The sequence below is a fragment of the Phaenicophaeus curvirostris genome, chromosome 9 (genome assembly GCF_032191515.1).
Source record: "Phaenicophaeus curvirostris isolate KB17595 chromosome 9, BPBGC_Pcur_1.0, whole genome shotgun sequence".
Taxonomy (NCBI): domain Eukaryota; kingdom Metazoa; phylum Chordata; class Aves; order Cuculiformes; family Cuculidae; genus Phaenicophaeus; species Phaenicophaeus curvirostris.
The window spans coordinates 1,070,772-1,085,042 of record NC_091400.1 but is presented as its reverse complement, the minus strand read 5'-3'; the positions used below and the strand labels follow the sequence as shown (position 1 = coordinate 1,085,042).

General features: G+C 42.1%; 1 protein-coding gene across 1 annotated transcript in view; it reads right to left on the bottom strand.

Annotated features, from left to right (window-relative positions):
* The window catches only part of CFAP58 (cilia and flagella associated protein 58), a 55,462-nt gene extending 41,590 nt beyond the window's left edge, over window positions 1-13,872 (bottom strand). Inside the window, exons 1-5 of the mRNA XM_069863849.1 lie at window positions 13,856-13,872; window positions 10,689-10,970; window positions 5,983-6,131; window positions 4,003-4,159; window positions 1,745-1,939 (exon numbers count right to left, since the gene is read on the bottom strand). Of these exons, the coding sequence (XP_069719950.1) occupies window positions 1,745-1,939; window positions 4,003-4,159; window positions 5,983-6,131; window positions 10,689-10,970; window positions 13,856-13,864 (792 nt within the window). The 5' untranslated portion in view covers window positions 13,865-13,872. The remainder of the gene's footprint in view (window positions 1-1,744; window positions 1,940-4,002; window positions 4,160-5,982; window positions 6,132-10,688; window positions 10,971-13,855) is intronic.
* Between the last annotated feature and the right edge of the window lie 399 nt (window positions 13,873-14,271).

The following is a 14,271-nucleotide window of genomic DNA, read 5'->3' as shown; positions in this document are numbered from 1 at the left end:
AACCTTCTGTCTCCCCAGGAGATAAAAGCTGCCACAGATTGTTGTCTCCTTAAAAACCACTCTACGTTGCTGATGAAATTACTAACATGAAATACGATACATGTTCATATTGACTAGGGGAAATTATGATTTCTAATGAATAACATAGCATCAATTTTCTGGGAGCTTAGCAGGGCTCTCTTGCAGATGGTAGCTAAATATTTAGTTCTTGTTAGGCATTTGGCAAGCGTCACATAACACAACTTGCTACATATAATTACTGAAAATGAGTATGAGCTTCAAATTACTTTAGTCATCAGAGGGCAGGGGAGCTCTGTTTCTCAGCAAGCAAATCCTACAGCAATATGCTGATATCAAGTCTTTGCATACATGATTTGCTGAGACCAGGACACAACTATTTTCCTCTCTGTCTTCAGTCAAAAGCCCGGAACAGCAGTTACATGGTTTCTGTGAAGAAGATATACTTCAGTTCCGGAGCTGCCAGTATTTCCTTCAGCTTGATGAGACTTCCTCTAAAAGACATTACTCCATAAGTGAGGAAAGAACAACCACCTTTTCCAACCTCAGTGATTCTATGATTTTATGATCTCTACCCTTACTCTTGCCCAGGTGGATAGCCTGGGTTTTGGACAGACATTTTGCAAAAGACAATGCAGGGCTTCCACAGCCACTTTCAGGCCAGCACAGGCAAAAAAGACAGTGCAGGAACCTGGTTAATTTGCTGAGTTACAGCACTTTATGTGAACTATCAGTTTCCAAGATAGACTGGACAATTGAATGCCCCTAAAATCTGCACTTAGGTGGAAAGGGTCTATAGGAAGGATGAGGGAGAATGGAACAGAACCAGGAACTGTTGACATCCTATTTAAACAGTGTGATTGTCCTGGCAGATTACAGAACTGCCCTCAAAAGCTGCATCAAATCAGTGCTATTCAGAAAAATAATCAGGTCTTATCTGTATCTCTTTAAGTGAAGTATTTTACTAAAATTCGGTATTGACGAAACATTGTCATAGACTTCTACCTTCAGAAATTCAGGGACCTGAAGGGAAGGAAAAGCCATAAAAGTCACAAATTTATAAGATATACACAACTCCCAAAGAAGTTTCCCTTGAGGTAGGACTGTTTAACAGTGATGAGATCTCCCCTGCCATTTACGGAAATTGCTTCTCTGAGAGTTTCTCAAAGTCAGGGGAAATGGACTGAAAACCTGAAAATTCAAACACTTGCAGAACACAATGTTAGGACATTTCTAGATAAAGTTTTTGAAAATCAATCAAAAAGGTTTATGAAGATAGTTCTCTACCCTTTCACAGAAACTCTTCCACAAGCTTGAGAGGTAGATAAAAATTATTGTGACAGAGAAGAAAGAAGGCTTCAGAGGTAAAATGACTTTACCAATGGCACTACAGTCAATCAGGGCAGCAAAACTGGCAATATACGTCAGAAGTATCATCAGATTGTTCAAAGTCTGTGCTCTTCACAGACTTTGTCTCATTTGCTGTGATGTTTTCAAGATGATCTCAAACACTATCATTGCAATCCACTACTGATTTCTGTGAGGAAATCCATCTGAAATCTGTCAGCAAGCCTTACATATTTATATAAAAATAAATACTTATATAAAAATTTATTGACTTAAAATAATCTTCCTCCCTCTCCTTTCAGGAAAACTCATTTTATTCTTACTTTGTAATCTGACCCTTATCTCAGACCTGATGAATACAGTGTGTCATGTACCCTACCTTCTGCTCTTTTAGATGCTGTTCCAGTTTCAGTTGTTCTTCTTTGTTCCTCTGTATATGCTGCTGCAAATTCTCGATCTCGGCCTGTTTGTTACTTATTTCTGCTAAAACATCCTTCAGATCCTTCTCCATTTTTTCCTTCTTTCGAGCCTCTCGTGATGCCTCATTCTGCTGCATCTGGATTTCTTCCTGAAGCTTTAATAACAGAGAAGACAAAAGTTAAGCTATGCTGCCTTTTATTCACAAAAACAAGGCCTCTTACCACTCCTTCTACTGTACTTGATTTTGAATAGCACGGCTTCTATACTACTGTACCCATTACTACATGGAATATGCCAGATCTTCTCAGAAGTAAATAAATCCTCTAGTGGTTGAGCAAAAAAATCCTGCACAAGGGAATCTATTTATTGATGACAAGACTCATTAAGCACCAGTCAGTTCATCAACACAGAAGGGTCTGATGCAGTTCAGACAAAAGGATTCCTCTGAAGATGCAGTGGCACAAGTATATTTTCAGTTGTATGTTACTTGTAAAGAGGTACTTTCTGCAGCATTAAAACTAACTTGGGCTTGATGTTGTATTGCAGGGTTCTTTATTTCGACTTTTCTATTGCACCAGCAGAAGCACTTATTACACTGATAAAGAAAGAAACAGAGATATGTCAGATCAGTGCTCATTTCCACAACTGTTCTTAGTCTCTCTGCTCTCAAAGATCCTCTGCTGGAAATTTGAAAGAGGAGCTTCTCTCATATGTAATAGACTGTCTTATGACTTCTGCTCCCTCCCCAAAAATGGGGTGGAGCAGAATCAGCAGAGAGGATCCACAGGGGGCTGATCCACATGGTAATATTCAGTTCATCCAGAGACCAGCGACTGAAAGATGTTCTTCGCCTTAAAATTCCTTTCTCTCTGAGCCCATAGCTGAAAAGTTGCCAGAACTGACAACGTCTTCAACAGGATCTTCAAAAGGACATTGTCATTTAAACAGTCTGAAGTGGAGAATAATTTCATACTGGGAGAATGGGAGGTGGTTACAAATGCTGTAAAAATCCCATAAATTTAAGGGTGATGAAGTGAGCATCAGAAGACTAAGGCTGGCAAGATTCGATAAGTTTTGATGAGAGTTCCAGTCCTCCTTTTTTTCTCACATGCCCACAATGCTGTCAGGAAAGCAAAGATTTATATTCTCTTGTAATACATTCCCAACCATCTGCTTTAGAAACAGAAATCAATTCTGCGCACGAAAACTAGGCTGATTATTATTTTCCTATTTGTGATTAATAAAAAAAATTGTAAGTTAAATGCTGCTTCTTTCTTCTCGGTTCTTTAAGCATTCTTTTCTGCTTTTGCATTCTACTGTTATCTTTCTCCAACCCTTATTTATATTCTCCTTTAAAGTCTTCTATTCCTCACTATTATGTGTTCTTAGTTTGATGTATCAGAGTCCTGTATCTCATCTTCCAACCTTTTCTACTTTCTCCCCATTTAGTGGGTACCCTATTGATCCTCAGTCTTCCATACCTCTAGTTGCTACACACATTTAAAGGAAGCCATACATATTTATCAATAAAGAACCATCTATACAGATGTTCAGAAAAACAGAACCTAACTTAAAGAGGAGACAAAACAAACTAAAGCTGAGATGGAATATGACTGCTCTATACAGACATTGGTGAGGTTAAAAATTATTTAAACTGAAAAACATTAGGCAGGAATCAGTGTGAAGAAGAAAGCAGGAGTTCTCTAATCATTAGAAAAGTGAGGTTCCAGAAAAGCTTCCCACAAGAAGTAGTGCAGAAAATAGCCCAATTAGCTTTTAAATCAGAATTTGATACATTCTTAAAAATGATAGTATGGTATCATATGACAACCACTGCCTACAGCAAGGCATTTCCATTCCAGGTCTATATTCTAAGTGGTTCTTCGGAGGCATAAGGGTTTAGAATGAAGAAAAAAAAACCACATCTCTAGTGTGAAAGATGACTATGATTGAGGCAAAGGAACGTTGGCCTCATTCAGGGTATTGGGAAGCTATGGAAGCAGCTGGCACAAGACGATACACTTTGCAAAGGACATAGCCTAGAAGTAGAGAAAAATATAAAAAAGCATTCATCGCAGACTCCTTTCTGAGCACTCCTGAAAATGCTTGAGCTGCGAAAGAGTAGGTAGTAACCTACTAGTCAATGGAGATCAGCTGCAAGAGGGAATAATGGTTCAGGACAAAGCCTAAAATCATCACCTGAGGATCTGTACGGACCTGCATAATGGATTGATCTGCCTTGGTTTTTGCCCTCTCTGTTTCCTGCTGCTGCTCTGCAGCTTGAGTTAGACTTTGACGTAATTCCACAACCTCTGACAAGAGTTGGTCTCGCTCCTTTGTTATCTCTTCTTGAAGTTTCAGCAAATCCTGGATACTGGAAGCAAGAAAAAAAATAGTCAAGCAGTGTCACAGGCCCTTCTGTTCTTCCTCCTATGCCAGAGCAAGATATTTTTTAAGAAACAGTTTAGAAGCAACCTCTTTCATTTTAAACCACTCTTGGATTAATACTGTGCTGGTCAATTCATAGAATCATATGTTCTATCTACTGTGATCGCAGTTACCATCAACATAGGCAGTTTTAAAATCTAACTTAGTCCAATAAATCACTCTTTCCTGTTATCCTTATGGGTCTTTTCCTTATGGGTCCATCCTTATGGGTCTGAAGAAACCTTCAAGACGTGACAAGAAGCAAAATTCCTTCTCTGCCCACTGCAAAACTCTTAAGGGACCAAAAATGTTGCCTTGGTGTACCCAGTCTTTCTGCAGCTTACCTGACTGGGCTCCTAACTGGGTCTGGTCTTACAGTCACCTAATGGAGGAATAAAACAGACTCCCCACTTGGACACATTTACAATCTGAAAGAAAGTCCAAGCTGTGTGGGTTCAAGCTCTACCTTAAAAAACAGCCTCATTGCTCTAAAAGACTGTAGCCATATGGGGCTGAAAACCTGCAAAGGAGTTGTCTAGTCCCATGGCCTTGTTGTGGGACAGAGTACTTCAGCACGGAACTGGAACGCAACGCAATGCACGGGGAAATTTAAGAAGGAACTATGAGCAGGTAAGTCTCAGCAGCGTGGGCAGCAGCTGGAAATGGCAGAAGTGAGGTCTTAGCAAAGTGATGGCTCCTGGCTCATGCAGGAAGATGCAAAAAGCAGCCACAGAGAGCTGTCTTCATGGGCAGTCATACTCATGGAAGGCTTAATGACCAAGCTTTTAGATCCAAGGAAATCTGTTACACAGGTCCATAGCTGTTCAAGGCCAAAAGGTAGAGTAGGGGATTTCTCATGCAGCCAGGTGGTTTATGTGCTGGCATGTTCCTTGGAGGGGAAATGTTTAAGCACACTAAAGGCCTTGTTCACAGATACGAGTCTGGATACACAGTGCATGAGGTGATGGAGATAGGCATGCCCCATACACATCCTGAATGCATAATGTAAATCAACAACTTCACAAAGTGTGGAAATTTCAAGACAGAACCAGCTGAGCCAGCCATCAGCAATCTCAATAGAAAGCACACAGGTCATAGGGTCAATACACTTCATCTCTTCTTTGAGTTCACACTTAATCCTACAGCATAAACACAGTCCGAGAACCTAATGCTACAAACGCTAGCATTTGGAGGGCTTTTGAGCAGCTCCTGAGGGTCACGATAATTTGCACCCTTGTAGCAGCTAAAGGCTGCACCTGAGACTAGGTCCCTCTATGCCAGCAGCTGCATAAGGTTTTAGTAACAAAAACCCATAGCCTTGAAAATGTATAAATACAAACAAGAATACAGACAGCAATAATGCCTATAATAAAGCTGGAAACAAAAGAGAAATTGAGTACCCTGCTTCCTTGACTTATCTACTTGGCCCTGCTGCCATCGCTTGTGAAAATGTTGACAGGACCCTCTTCTCAAAGACAGAGTATGTTGAAATGCTTGTCAGATAAAGCAATATGACAAATACTGCAAAAATGCATAAAATTGACTTTTATTTGATCTTTCAGCTTAATCTACTGCTGAATGAACTCACTCAGAGCCTGATTCTGTACTTGCTCACTGCATAAGCACATAGACCAATAAATGTGCACTCATGACAAAACTAAAAGGCAGAAAAGACACCTCTCTCTTTTCCAGTGTCTAAATGGCTAAACAAGCTGTAGAATGATAAAAAAAAATCAGGTTAGGCTTTCCCCTTCCCTGGGAGAAACTCACTTGTGCTCCTGTTCCATGGATAGACCAGATCCTTGCTCCACTAAATTAGTTAGGCGTGCAATTTCCTCCTGCAGTGATTTAATCGTTTTCTTCGCTTTCTGTTCCTTTTCATAGGCTGTATCCACCATTTTCCAGGTTTTTTCAAGCTCCTAGTGTCAAAATAAAAAAAAAATCCAGAAATTAAAATGGGTTAAAATTAACAACAAATTAAAAATTAATTGCCTTGCATTTTGGTTAATTAAGAAAATGTATTTTCATGTCTTTTCAAGCTTAGAGTTACAACAGTTTTCTTCACCAGTTGTCTTTTCTTTTGGACAAAGTTATAGCAAATACTTTCAGCATTCAGGCTGAAAAACTCAAATGTATTTCCTTTAATACATAGATCTGAATATTATTAAATCACACTCTATGAAGTTTTGGTCATATGAGTCCCACTAATATCTAAATCTTTACTGCAAACTGACTGTTCACAAAAGTAACATCCCCTTAAATAGCTCACTTATGTCTGAATCTTATTAACTGTTATAACAACGAACACCCAATTTGATTTGGCTGAGAAAAAGATGTTACTCAGGACTTTTTTCCTTTGCTGTTCATATTCTCCTGTGAGAACCTGGTGGAGTTCAGGACTTGATGGACTTGTACAGGTATAGATTCCAAATACAACTCTAGATTAGCTCTACGGTCTCCTCAAGCAAAGCCAGACAGCAGCATCATTACATCAGACTATAATATCCCTGGCAGCTTCTACTTGCATCATATGAAAATGGGGCAGGGGGCAAAAAAATGAAAAGCAATCCACAATGAAGAGCATCAAATAGTTTAGTTCTTATCAAATAGTTTAGTTCATATCAAATTGTTTACAGCCGTTCTTTATTTAAATTAATATTTCTGGGTCTAAAAAGAACTCTGTCTAACACTAAACTCAAAATCATGACACCTATATTATAGTATATTTTGGATATACTTACTGAGTGTTTTTAAATCAAATAAATGTGGTACTTAGCGGTTTACTGCCTAAATTAAGAAGTTGAGCTATTGAACCAGTAGAAGTAACAGGCTACCAGTTTTTGCTGAAAAGCTAACACAAAATGTAACATCTGTAGCCTCTTCAAACTGGAGAGGGCATACACTTCCATCTTATTTAACAAACTAGTTCAGTATATCTAAATTTGAGAAACCATCTGGAGCTTAAAGATCAGGAATATTTGCTCTTCTTTTTTTTTCCAAGGCTATTAATGAAGAGTTAATGAAGAGTTACATGGTGGGCTTTACTTGTTCAGAATTTCTGAAGATTTTAGTCAATTAAATTCACTACCTATAACGGGCATTTCTGTTAATACTCACTTAGTTCAAAGTTTAGTTTGAAAAATGTGCTTTTCACTTATGCATCCAGCAAATTTAAACAGTTTTAAGTATTAAAGTCAATCGCTATATTTTACATGTTTTGAGTTCTAAATTCTATTCAAATGCAACAATAATCACAAATAAATTATTAAGTAATGTCTAGCACTTAATAATTTTTTTCACTTGTTATTATCTTACATAAAAATATTCAATTATTGGATCTAAATTAATGCACGCTAGGCTGAAATAATGGTATGAAGACATACTGTATCATCTTGACTGGCAGAAAAGAATAAAATACAGCTGTAATTAAACATGTTTCAGATTTGCCAACCAATAAGAAGCAATGAACCTTTCACTGGAAAAATGCAAACGGAAAATAAGTTTAATGTTGATTACTTAAATCAAAGCTTCCTGCTGGCTGATTAGACTGTGATTAAAATTGGTGAATTAAATGATTACGATTAGAGTTTTGGGGGATAGAAATGGTGAATAAAATCAATATCATCTCTGAGAGGTCTTACTGGTGAGTATTTTGTTCTGGTGAGTATTTGCAAAAGTGATGATCCTCCCAAGTCAATGAGGCCATTCAGAGAAGCAGTGATTTCAGGTCACCCTGAACTGTGCTTTTTGAACTTTATCCTGCTTTCAATGTGTAAAACCAATTTTATTGAATATGTATTGATAAAGCCAGTTTTCATCAGTAAGGTTAGTAGGCACAGATCATGGCCCCATTAATAATAATCTAAATAAGAACTTGCTACAGACTTCAACATAAGCAAAACTGGGCTTCAACGTGGTTTGTTTCTTGGTTGTCTTTCACTTTGAATATTGCCTCAATGCAGTGGTTCCTGCAACTTCAAAAGTAAAAAGGAGGAGATTTTTTTATGGTGGAAGCCTTCATTGAAAACATATTCACAGTATCACTCAGTGGAGAGGGGAACTGAAACAATGCAGTGTGTCGGCATCACTGGGTGATTGCAGTACATGGTTTGGTAGTTCACATGCATTGCAGTCTGTTGTACAATTAAAGGTGGAAGCAACTGGATGTTAGAATCATTCAAGAATTTTTAGAGAAGTACTGGAACTCTGGAAATTGTGAAGCAGAATTCTTCAAGTGTGTCTGCCTCGCTTTATTATCATTAAATGCCCCAAAAGATCACATCAGTTTCACTGCTCAGAAACTGAAAATTGCCGAAATGCTCGTATATTGGATTGATACCCCATGGAAATTGAAAACTTGCTAATTCCAAGCAGGGCAGTAGAAGCTCTTTACACTCCCCTTCTAGGCTTCTTCTAGTGCAGCCTTGTGGATCAGTACCCTTATCAATGAAAAGAATTGTATTCCCTTGGTGTTCAGCTTGGCACTTGCCTTCTCTGACAGGACTATAAACAGCAGACTATTATGTCAGGTTTATGAAAACAACAAAACAGAGCACTGAACAACCATCAGGCAAGAAACAGCTACTGGTTATTACTAACCTGGATCCTACCAGCCACTGCCCTGCGTAGCTAACCCCTGCCCCAGACAAATCCTACTGATTACAAAAAGGCTTCACATAAAGAAAAATTTTCCTTCTGCAACTTTTATCTGCATATGAAAGAATGACCTAGAAGAGGAAGGAAGGCTGTACAACAATCAAGTCATCAAGATTAGGGACCTTAATCTGAAGCAACTATGCCATTTTTACAGGAACAGCCCCATCAGGATTCTGCTCTTTCGTAAATAACAAGGCAGTGGAACATATTGTTTGTTTCATTTAGCACAGAAGTACATAATCTTTGCTATTTTAGCACTTGAACTTTCTTCAACAGTTGCCTTGGGCACTTGAGAAACATGGTATTTGACTGTTGGTAAAATCAAAGTGAAATACTACAGCTGTAGAACTTCCTTTCAGAGAGGAGAAAAACACAAAATATGAAGAGTATACCAAACAAAACCCCAAAACATGATACAAGCACTTTAAACAACTTGAACAACAAGACTAATTCTCATAACCAAACTGAAAAAGTATCAATGCTGCCGACTTGGTGCAGAGCACACCACTAGAATTGAAATGTCACACATTGTGCATTGCATGTCATTTCTAATCGGATCATATCACCAAGCAGCTTTCTCATTACAAAATCTCTTGGCCGGTTCAATAGTAGGTGGTATTGTTAAGCCATAACTTGCCTGAGCTTCAGATTAGCTGCTGAAATTGGAAAGGGTCTTATTTTTCCTACTCTTTCACTCCTCAGTTTTATGATATTACTCCTCAGCTGAGGAACATCTTGAAGCATTGCCTCTGCTGCTGTTCATGCTCAGAGTATCGCAGAAAGAAAACAGTAAGGATCATTGTGGTTCCTGACGCTCACCTATCAGGTCTTGATGACCAGCGGTGAAAATCAACAAGATTTTCTATACGGTTTCCCTCCTTTATGAGGATTCTTTGAGCAGTACCACGGGCTTGCAAGCTGCAGCCACAGGATGATACCGCTGCTGTTCATATTTATTCTGAGTGTATTTTCTTCCCAAGGACAGGAAAATTCTTTAAAAGAACTTATTTTTCTGTAGTGCTCATAGATCGCTCCGGATTGTTACAGTGGATTTATTTTACTGGAACAAAACACTTTACTGTAAGACATGGAGGTTTCTCAGGTAAATGCTGAATTAAAGCCTGTCTAGGTTCCACAGCCTAAGCTTTTAAACCACCAGAAGGTAAAAAAGTCCAAAATACAGTCTGCTGATCATCTGGCAGCTTTAGGTTTCTGGTAGTCAAACCTCACTCTAAGGCTAAAAATATCGACTGCTTTTAGCAAGTCAAGCACTTTGATTTGACAGAGTTCAAATCAATAATAACAAAGAACACATCAGAGTAAACTGGCAAAATCACATTGAAATGCTGTATAGGATTCCTTTTCAAAAACCCTGTGAAACATTTATTTATGTGAGTTGATGACACTTCCCTGGTCTGCAATCCATATTTCAGCAAGTGAGTAGATTTTATAATGTTCTGGCAATAGTTAACACGCAAGCAGCCCTTCAAAAATATTAATGAAACAAAACCTGTATCCTAAGCTGAAAATGCGTTATTTCACAGAGCTTAAACAAAAACTATTAGTCAGTACCCGAAAACTGATGGAGCTGATTTAGTGCAAATAAACACAGAATTTGACTGGAACTCATAAAAATACCAGGCTGAGGAAACAAAGCAATTGGTAGTAAAGCAGAAGTCAAAGGACTGGAGATGCAGCTCTATACCCAGTCCTATGGCTAGTTCTCTATGTAAAATAAAGTGTACTTGTTGGTAATTTCCTTATTACCATGTTTTTCACTAACAATTTCAGATAATATTTAATTCTATTCAAAACTTTACCGTCTTCATTGATGTTATAATTTCCTGATCATCTTTAGAGAGACTTGTGAGTGTAGCTACTTTAGATGAATTCACCACAAGTTCAGCATTCAGCTCCCTGCATTTCTCCATGAGACGCTTTTCATTTTCACGAGAATTCTTCAAAACAGCATGGAGCTTCTCATATTCTATTTGGAATTTTTCCAGGCTTTTATCTCCCTTAAGCAGACTGATGACTTCTTGGAAGTCTTTTTCCAGTGCTTCAAATGCATTTTCTTCTAGATACGGTTTGCCAGATTTTTTCTGTATGAAATGAGATAATCAACAAACAAATAGGAGGAATTCAACATCTCACTTATGACCCTAGAATGTAAAAAAACCAATATCCTGAGTGTTTAATAGCTACTAAGAAATCACGACAAAATTTTCTGAATGACATGCACATTGCATTTTTCACGCAGATCTCCCCCAGTTTTACTCAAATAACTTGTGCTTTGACAGTCAGAGCTTCTGTAATTGAGTACCACAACTACTTTAAAGATAGGTCTATAAAATATCATCATTGCGATAGCATTTAAATAATACATCAAGTGTTCAGGAATCACAGTATTTTAGCCTCAATTCTTCCCAGTTCTTTACACTCTAAAGTCTGATTAGTTTATGCTTTCTACACAAACAATGCTAGCAAATCACTTGCAGGTAAGCGTGCCTGAAAGCTCCAGTAATGTCACTGCAAGCCAGTCCTTCCTCTGCAGGGAGTGCTGCTGTTAAACCTTTCACAGGGGACATTTTTTAACTAGCTCAGTTCTGACACCAGATTTGGCCAGCTTGGCTTCTGGACACCAAATACCACCAACATTTTCCAAAACAGCTTAAAATAAGCGCCACTGTGGAAATTTTTTACTGTGAGTGTTGTGAGACACTGAAACGGGTTGCCCAGAGAAGTCATGGTTGCCCCATCCCTGGAGATGTTCAAGGCCAGGTTGGATGAGTCTTTGAGGAACCTGATCCAGCTATGTTCGCTCCATCCCTGGGGGTGTCCCAGGCCAGGTTGGATGGAGCTGTGGGCAGCCTGATCCAGTGGGAGGTCCCTGCCCACGGCAGGGGGGTTGGAACTCAATCGTCATTATGGTCCCTTCCAATCCAAACCATTCTGTGATTCTATGATTGCAGCCTTCAACAGAACACAATCATAAATGGGTTTGAATGAAGAGTAGCAACAGCATACGTAAGGGGATCACACCCACAAGCTTAAAAGCAGTGGATTCTCCTAACATGTTTGTTTCACTATGCACAGAGGAATCATAGAAGACCCGAGCTGGAAAGGATCCACAAGGATCATCGAGTCCAGCCCTGTTCAATGTCTTTATCAATGACCTGGATGAAGGCATCGAGTGCACCCTTAGTAAGTTTGCAGATGACACTAAGCTGGGTGGAAGTGTGGATCTGCTGGAGGGTAGGGAGGCTCCAAAGGGATCTGACCAGGCTGGACCGCTGGGCTGAGACCAATGGGATGAGGTTTAACAAGGCCAAATGCCGGGTCCTGCACTTGGGGCACAACAACCCTGTGCAGCTACAGACTAGGAGAAGTCTGTCTAGAAAGCTGCCTGGAGGAGAGGGACCTGGGCGTGTTGGTTGACAGCCGACTGAATATGAGCCAGCAGTGGCCCAGGTGGCCAAGAAGGCCAAGGGCATCTCGGCTTGGATCAGAAACGGCGTGGCCAGCAGGGCCAGGGAGGTTCTTCTCCCTCTGTACTCGGCACTGGTGAGACCGCTCCTCGAATCCTGTGTTCAGTTCTGGGCCCCTCACCACAAGAAGGATGTTGAGGCTCTGGAGCGAGTCCAGAGAAGAGCAACAAAGCTGGTGAGGGGGCTGGAGAACAAGAGGAGCAGCTGAGAGAGCTGGGGGTGTTTAGGCTGGAGAAGAGGAGGCTGAGGGGAGACCTCATTGCTCTCTCCAACTCCCTGAAAGGAGGTTGTGGAGAGGAGGGAGCTGGGCTCTTCTCCCAAGGGACAGGGGACAGGACGAGAGGGAATGGCCTCAAGCTCCACCAGGGGAGATTTAGGCTGGACATTAGGAAAAAAATCTTCGCAGAAAGGGTCATTGGGCACTGGCAGAGGCTGCCCAGGGAGGTGGTTGAGTCCCCTTCCCTGGAGGTGTTTAAGGCACAGGTGGACGAGGTGCTAAGGGACATGGTTTAGTGTTTGATAGGAATGGAAACATAGAATGGAAACATAGAACGGTTTGGGTTGGAAGGGACCTTAAAGATCATCCAGTCCCAACCCCCCTGCCATGGGCAGGGACCTCCCACTGGATCAGGCTGCCCACAGCTCCATCCAACCTGGCCTGGGACACCCCCAGGGATGGAGCAAACACAGAATGGAAGGGACCCACAAGGATCATCGAGTCCAACTCCCGTCCCCGCACAGGACAGCGCAGACACTCACACCACGGGTCTGAGCGCACTGCCCAAACGCTTATAGAATCATAGAATCACCAGGTTGGAAGAGACCCACCAGATCATCAAGTCCAACCATTCCTATCAAACACTAAACCATGCCCCTTAGCCTTAAACGCCTCCAGGGAAGGTGACTCAACCCCCTCCCTGGGCAGCCTCTGCCAGGGACCAATGACCCTTTCTGTGAAGAATTTTTTCCTAATGTTCAGCCTAAATCTCCCCTGGCGGAGCTTGAGGCCATTCCCTCTCGTCCTGTCCCCTGTCCCTTGGGAGAAGAGCCCAGCACCCTCCTCTCCACAACCTCCTTTCAGGGAGTTGGAGAGAGCAATGAGGTCTCCCCTCAGCCTCCTCTTCCCCAGGCTAAACACCCCCAGCTCTCTCAGCCGTTCCTCATAAGGCCTGTTCTCCAGCCCCCTCACCAGCTTCGTTGCTCTTCTCTGGACTCGCTCCAGAGCCTCAACATCCTTCTTGTGGTGAGGGGCCCACAACTGAACACAGTATTCCAGTGCCGAGTACAGAGGGAGAATAACCTCCCTGGACCTGTTATGGACTGTTATGGAACACAGTCATGCTCGGTGCCACAGCCGCTTCCCCAGGGAGCTCTGGGCGAAGAACCTCGTCCCTGTGCCCAACCCAGCCCTCTCCTGGCGCATCTTCCTGCCGTCCCCTGGGCTCCTCTCCCCCTGCAGCCCCGCCGCGGCGGCTCCGTCCCGGGGCCCCAGCGCTCACCTCCGCCATGCCGCCGGGCGGGGACGCCGCCGCGCCGTCTCCCAGCAACGGCGGCGGGGGACTGGGGGGAAGCCCTGCTTGGTGGGCGGGGATTTTTATAGTGGGCGTGGTGGGCGTGGTCTACACTTGGTGGGCGGGGTCAATGTGGGGGTGGCTGGTGGGGCCGGGGCCAGTTTGCGGTGGGCGGGGCTTAGCGAGGTGGGCGTGGCCAGAGCGAGATGGGCGGGGCCTGGCGGGTCAATGTGCAGTGGGTGGGGCCTTAGGGTGGTGGGCGGAGCCTCTTCGATGGGAGAGGGTGACGTATGGTGGGCGGGGGGCCAGGGCTTGGTGGGCGGGGCTTGACCCCGAGAGGGTCTTGCTCGGTGGGCGGGGCCAGAGCGTGGTGGGCGGGGCCAGAGCGTGGTGGGCGGGGCCTA